General features: G+C 34.4%; 1 protein-coding gene across 2 annotated transcripts; it reads left to right on the plus strand.

Moving 5' to 3' along the window:
- The first annotated feature begins 201 nt into the window (after positions 1–201).
- On the plus strand, positions 202–7803 carry LOC117342755. Of its 2 annotated transcripts, none has more exons than XM_033904993.1 (3): positions 202–325; positions 1938–2076; positions 4208–7803. In XM_033904993.1, the coding sequence occupies exons 1-3, from the start codon at positions 295–297 to the stop codon at positions 5301–5303; spliced, it is 1266 nt and encodes a 421-aa protein (XP_033760884.1). In that variant the 5' UTR covers positions 202–294; the 3' UTR covers positions 5304–7803. The 2 variants fall into 2 exon arrangements, with proteins under 2 accessions (XP_033760884.1, XP_033760885.1); XM_033904994.1 differs by lacking the exon at positions 202–325 and adding an exon at positions 343–1127.

The raw sequence follows: 7803 nt of genomic DNA on the forward strand, positions 1-7803 counted from the left end.
GGCCCTTCTGGTTTAAATATAATATTTTAGGCATATATTTTGACGGACCTGCAGATGTTAATGCAGGCATTAAAAGTCTTTGTGAAAGCTGGCCAGAAGAGAACCAAAAAAAATCACCAGGTCCGTCTTGGTTCATAAACGATTCGAACTACTCCAGCCCAGGGGATCCACCGTTTGGACCGCGAGACTCAAGGGAACCGCTTCAACTTGCAATGCATTATGGGAGAGTTCTAAGGTCGAGGCCATTTTCTGCGTCTGGTAGATAGTAGCCTAAGTACGACTAGTTGCGGGAAAATGTCGCATATTCAAATGGAAAATATGACCGGTAGGTATTTATAGTGTTCCAATAAACCATTGAGATGTCTATTAGATAACATATAGGCTGGAAGTTAAGGGTAGTAAGCCCAGGTCCAATGTTACAAAATGTACGACAAGCACACTTCGAATGCAGATCAGCTAACTACAACAGTCCTATGGTATTTACATTCGTCTACAGGTCAAAATTAGCTAGTTTATTTTGGAGGTACATGACTCTTCAACAAAACCGAAATACACAAAGAACAACTGTTTCATAATCATACAAACACTATATAAAACGCGTAACGTTAGCACCTGTATCTGTAGTTTCGTATTCCTACTTTCACTTTCACACCAGTCGGATGATCATGATGTGCTAGCCTACTTTCGATTTGAGACACATTGTTCGATTGACTTCACGGGTTTCCAATTCTTGCTAGATGTTAAGTTTGAGATAATCAATATGTAAATGATAATCTTTCTCTTAAACTTTGAGGTATGAGAGGTCTTCTATACACTGTACACAGGTGTAGATGATTTATTGAAAACTGAACCCATAATTTACAAATGTACCATGTAGTACAGACAGTACATGTACGTCTAATCAGGGACATACATTGTACATGTATGTACGTCCCTGGTTTAACATGTAGGAATGCAAGGCTCTGTCAATTTACAAAATATAATTTGGAAATGTTACAAACATGTAGCAACAAATCACTTTTACTACGAAATATGTTTTAAATCAGGTATATATATATACAAGGTACTTACAGATCATGTCAAGACTCAAAACATACAGTGTACCTAGATCACGTCAAGACTCAAAGGTGAACTTGAAATGTTCTTATAATTTTATCTGTTGTATCATTATTAATGAATTTTTATGAACAGTTATGTAATTTTAGCATTCTGCATTTGATTTGAACATTTTATGTCAATTAGTGAGATGTGGATACACATACAATGTTATCATGTACTCTCATTGTATGTCCTTTTGAATTTAGTGGAGAGGGTGACAGAAAATGAGCTTCAACAAGAATTAAACTTAACTTATATACTTATATTTACATATATACAAATGTAGCTACTTTGATCAATAATTTTTTAAACCTGCTAGTAAAGAACTTTGTAGGACATCCAAAATACACTTAATATAGTGTGCCAGACAAAACAACAGATTTGATGATGTCATATAATATATATATATTGATAGAATTATAACAGAAGTTTGTTTAAATTTCATCAGGAGAAAGAGAATCATTTTTGTGTAAATGGTGGATTTGACTCCACAGAGGGTAGAGACATCAAGACATGTACATCTGATAATTCCTTGACAATATGTGTCTTCCCTCCTCAAAATGAAAGTTATCTCCTGGGATTGAAGAGGTCTATTTGACTTTGTTTTGACCCTTCAGATTTCTGAAAAATAATGATTTTACTTCTGAAATTGCTTAAAATCAAGGGTTGACTGGATGCCCTGGAAATATAATGTAGGTTAAACTGTTAAACCTGTCTATTTCTGTATCGATGAAGGTATGATTTTGACCATATTTATTCAGTATAGTATCTTTAGATGAAGAGAACAAAATTGCTCTATGTTACATTGCCTAGTGTTATCTGTTTTTTTTACTTGTTAGCACCATTCGGATCATCCTCCAAGAGAGTTTGTCCTGAAATAATGTGTGAAATTGTGGAAACTACTACACAAGATGTGAAGTGGATCAAGAAACTGACATGTCATACATGCAAATCGGGCATTGGACTGGAAGCAACAATGTAAGTTATTGTCATTCCCGAGACAGGTAGTAGGCTGCCAGAGTGTATATAAGTAAAACTTTCAATTAGTTCCTCTGAAAAGATATTCCTGGTATATGTAAATGCATATGTTTCCACAAGGCTAGATCTCCTTTATATTTTGTGTACTTTCGGACAAAATGGCCGCTTAATACAGGACGATACAACGACTCAGGGCAGATTTTTGTGGCCGTTGGCCGCTATAGACAGGTGACGGCTTATTTAAGGTTCATTATATAGTGTTTTCCATCGGGCGAACCACAGACTGGCCGCTTAACGGAGGTGGCCGCTTATTTAAGGTGGCCGTTAGAGCAGGTTTGACTGTGTGTATATAAATTGGTATGGTTTTGAAAATTGCATGAATTCACAAAACATAATCTGATCAAGTAAACAATATAAATATTATTAATGCAATTTGCAAAACCATTCCAATTAATATATTTTAATTATTTATTGACAAACATTTGCGAGACGAGCTATGCTGTTCTCCAACAGCTCTTGTTACACTGGTAATGAGAACAGATGCTTCTAATTGGTATACTAATTGCCTTTGTCTGAAATTTACATTGGAGGGTTTCCAGGAATGCATGGTGAACAACTGTTCTATTATGATGGCAACTTTTAACAAATAAAGGCCTTTGGGTGGTTGAAAGGTTAAGGATTAACACCTGTATGGGTATTTTAGTGTAGTTAATCAATTACATAATCAGATGACTGTGTATTCAAAATTCCTATACAACATGAATAAATTCTTAATTTACTGTCTTATTATTTTATTGGTAGATTTAACTTAACAGTGCCTAACTTATCTAGGATTCATAGTGTTGTCCCAATTATCGATCATGATCAATATTTAATCGAAAATACCCGGTATAATCTATTAGAGATGTCAACATAGATGATTGTTTTCAAAACTGAAAGTGAAAATTCTACTTTAATTTTCATAAAATAGAGAACAGGAGTTACATGTCAATTTACACCTAACTTTAACTATTAAACATAATTAATTGTAAACGAGAAATATCTTTAAAAAAGATAAACGGCATAGTTTTAATGCTGGTGGTTATAATGTAAAACTGCTGGTGAAGTAAATTCACAAACTAATGCATTTCAGAAAAGATAACAAAATGATATCAGTTTGAATCATTTTTGGTGATAATAAGAATTTGAATTCAGGAATATAATTTTATTAATGTGTCATTTGAAAAGAAACATCCACTTATTCAGCTTGCATTCGATCTTAACTTTGTTTCGTTTTTAACTGCATATCTGCATTTTGCATTTACCGCTACATTGATCAATCACATACCATACTTCATCTTGACCAGTAGCGCCAACTGTCACGTCATATCCGAGCCAAAAGAATATTATGCGGCTATGCCGGAAAAACAAATATGATAACTGTTTATCAATAGAGAATATAACGTCAAAAAGGTATGAAAAAAAAATAAAACAAACTACATGGAGTGAAGCTAGTACAAAATCAAAATTGTGGAGAACTTTGCTTGGGAGGAAATAGGCCTATTCATTCCCAGGTAAAAAAAACCAATCGTTTTAAAGGATTATGTTGCTGTAGGCTATTATCAATTAATAATCGAAAATCAATTGATTGACACTAATCGATTACATAAAAAAAGCAATTGTTTTAATAGATTATTTTGCTGTAGGCTATTATCAAATGATAATTGAAAATCAATGGATTGACACTAACCGATTACATCGGATCATCAATGTTAAGATCTCAACAGATTCCCAAAAGAAGGATTCACTTATAAATGATATAAATGAAATGTCTTTATAGTTCTCTATTCTAAGTAGGCTATGAAATTTGTTTAATATAAAACACAGAAAAACATCAATGATGGATTATGAAAAATTACAATTGATTATTGGATCAGTTGATGTTAATTAATCAGTTTATTGATTATATCTTATCATCATCGCATCACTAGTAATATATGTAGTAATCCTTGACTGACAATTCTAGTTTCCGATTAATATTATTTTTCACAAAAATTCAATGCCTGCCAGTTTCTCCTGGGGACCGCTACTTCGAAATTTTCATCAGGTTACCTTTAGTAAAAAATTTTATTTTTTTTTTTTTTTGTTACAGGTCAAGGATGGAAACTGATCGGACTTGTAAATTACTATCAGATACCATTGTCCTACACTGTGCATTCAGAGCAGCATTAAAGAAACAACTAACAGTTCTCCATGATGGATCTAATTTAGCGGCAGTTTTATACCATGGTGCTCCAGGTATTGGCAAAAGTTCTTTAGCGCTGGCGACAGCATACTACCTTGCCTTGGCCTATGGTAGTTCATGTATAGTGAAATTCCAGCATAATTCTGTGGCTAGGAGTGACATATATGAAGGTATATTGAAACGCCACATGTCTCAGAAATGTGTAATCTTTGACCAAATCAACACAAATGTGCTGCATCCTTCATGCTTAACAGTTAAAAAGCAAAGAAAGGAAGATATTTGTGATTGTTTGCCGTTCACATTCTTCACATCAGGGGATTACCCGCCTCCCAGAGGCTGGACAAAGCTATCGGACTCTAAACGTATACATTATAGAGTAATAGATATGGTCATACAGGAGCAAGATATTAAAGATCTGTTTCAGGATTGCGAGGCTTCAGAGACACTTTGTAGCCATATTAAATGTATTTCGGGGATTTCTGCAAGTTATAGAATCTGGAAGGCGAGTGTACATAAATTGGAAGCTGCCGTCAAACATGATGGCATGGAACCAAATGACCTGGTACTACAAGCATTGTATGGATTGACTGAAACGGAAAGTTCAGAACTTGGTTTGTATAAGGAGTTCTGGATTTTGTGGCCTTCGTTTTTCAGAATGAACAAATCGGAGCAAAGACAGAGGCTCGATGACAGTGTGTTGAAAACAAGTAACTTTCTCATCTCACAAGAACAAATGCAATATCTAAGCCTGAAGTTATCACAGATCAAATCGTGTGGAACGGCTCCATCACTGAAGAAAGTTTTGAGTTGGTTTGTTCTTGTTCAAAACAACAATGACAGATCATGCACTGTATCAACGATGTCTGAATTCAAAGTTGGATATGTTGAATTGGAAAACGACCAATATTCCTATAACTTTGCTAACGTTAATCTCCTACGCCACATGTTGGAAGTTGGTTGTCGTCATTATTCACATGGAGAATGCGTTACAGGTCTATCATGAGGCTTATAAATTAGTACGTGAAAAGGCGAACATTTCCTTGAACCATTTTGCGTGTGGTTTGTTTGAGGAGTATATCAGACTCTTTACTATGTTTCATCAGATGGAGGGGAAACAATGTGGACTATGGTTTAATACACCTGCTATGTCAGCTATTCAGGTGAATAGTCATGGTGAAGTCTCTACTGTGCAAGAACTAATGGATTTCATTCCGTGTAAAGAAGGGGAAAATTGTGAATTGGACCATTGGACTCGGGTCTGGCTATACCTGAAAAAGGCTGGTAAAACAACATTTCCAGGATATGACTTTGCATTTCTTGATGTCTGTCATTACGTGGATGGACACAAGAGGTACCTGATCAATTATCTCCAACTGTTCCATGTTACTGCAGATCCAGCAAGTAAAACTAGTCACAATGAAATGGGAAGTGTGTTAGTGAACATAGCCGAGGAGTTGATAAAGGGAGGTTACACTACAAAGGAATTAAGTGTAAATGTTGTGAAGCCGTTCATGTTAGTCCCGTCAGATGTGGTATACTCATCCCACATCAGTAAGATACTGTCTGACGACAAGGGCACCTGCTGGCAGGTACCAGTAGTCAGTATCAAAACCCAGGACTTTCTCTTATAAACTGGTGCTTGTGTGACAACCTGGAAAGACAGGTACATGGAAACACAGTACAAGTAGATACCTATACATTTACATTATGTGGACTATGTGAATGTACCTTGAGTATATATCCATCTTGCGAGTGCATTTAAATAGGGAGATATATATATAATGCTGTCAGTGTGTATTGTCACAATTGTGGTCGCATGACAAATAGCAAAGGCCTTACCAATTGGTTACCCTTGAATTCAAATAGAGGATTTTCAGATTGGTTGAAATGAGAATGACATATCATCTGTTTTTGATCAAATTTGTTGGTTAGCAGATTTTCTGTATTGTTACATTACAAATTCTCACAAAATGTTTTTTTTAATTTCTCAAAATTACACATAACATATCAAATTAATTTATCATCATGGCAATGGTAAGTGATCAATTTGTAGCAAGAAATTTTACCAAAGTATTATTTGCAATTTTCCCTTACATTTTTTCTCAAATATAGTCCATAGGTAGCCTGTCTGTACAAAATTGTAAGTTTTTATCCAAGTTATAGTTCATGGTAACTTGGTTTCAGATTTTGGTCAAGACAGCCTACAGTAGTTTAGCTACATGTATATACAATATAGACCACAGTAATAATTGATGCATTCCTAAAGATCAGTCCATTACCAACCTGATGTCAGATCTGGCTTGTGGCATTAATATATAAATATGTTCAATTACATCACTTTGACATTAATACAAAATTGATATATTTCTTATTTTGTTTCAAGATTCATGTATGATTATATATATATATTACACTTGATAATGGTATTAAAGATTTAGATAATTACATAAGTCATAAGTCTAAGTGTATCTTTTGTACAAATTTTATAGATAAAAAAAAGATTGATTGAGGAGTACAGAAATTCTATGCCTGACTAGACTATATATTGTATGGGTTATTTGATGGAAGGGAAGTAACTCTTATTAACAGACAGTAAGAGATGACCAAGAAAAAGCAGATGACTAAATCCATCACAAGGTATTAATTAAAACTTAGATTTATATGGCAATCTCAAGAGGTTTGTTTAAGGAGTCCATGGATGATAATTACATGATTTTATCTTTCTTTTATTTAATTCAGACAGCATGTAGACTTGTAGCTGTTCCTATGATGTGAGGCACTTTGATGATAAAGGTTCAGTACTTGATGAATTCATTATCCTACAACAGTTTACTGTGTTTATTTATGATACTGTTTCACCTGTGTAAGTGGACAGAAAAGGGATATTTTTCTGAAATTTGGAAATTTGTGACCTCTCTTTTATTAGGTCATTTGAAAAAAAAAATCGGCCTAATAAAAACATTGACATGGCAGCCTCGACGACCATTTTTTAACATGATTACACTCTCATTCTTTTCCTGAGTAAAACTTATTTTAAACTTCTTAAGTTCCACCAGTTTCATTCAACTCCAACTTGGCTACAATGATCTTGAGATGGTCCTGATTAATGGTTGTTTTTTCTGGTCTATCCAAAATCCAAGATGGCCGCCATGGCCAACAGTACCACTGCACGCTACTGAGTATATATATATATGTATACTACAATAGTACAAGGGTCTTTAGAGTCAGATGAACGTTAAGGCCTATTGTCCTCTTGTTAAAGAAACATTAATTTACTTACGAATTTACATATATATTGACTTATAAACCATTGGAAATGCAGCATATATTTCTATACATTGTTATCAATGAAATCTTGAAACCGAATAGCAAAAAAAAAAGGGTTTGAAAAATAAAACATTCGCCATATACAAAATGTGCTTCATGTGTTACATATTCTGGTACTGTATGTTCTGTTATAGCTCCGTCAGTTAGAGTGCTGGCCACGTAACTTCATTTGAGGA

Source organism: Pecten maximus, chromosome 14 (assembly GCF_902652985.1).
Source record: "Pecten maximus chromosome 14, xPecMax1.1, whole genome shotgun sequence".
NCBI classification, from domain to species: Eukaryota; Metazoa; Mollusca; class Bivalvia; order Pectinida; family Pectinidae; genus Pecten; species Pecten maximus.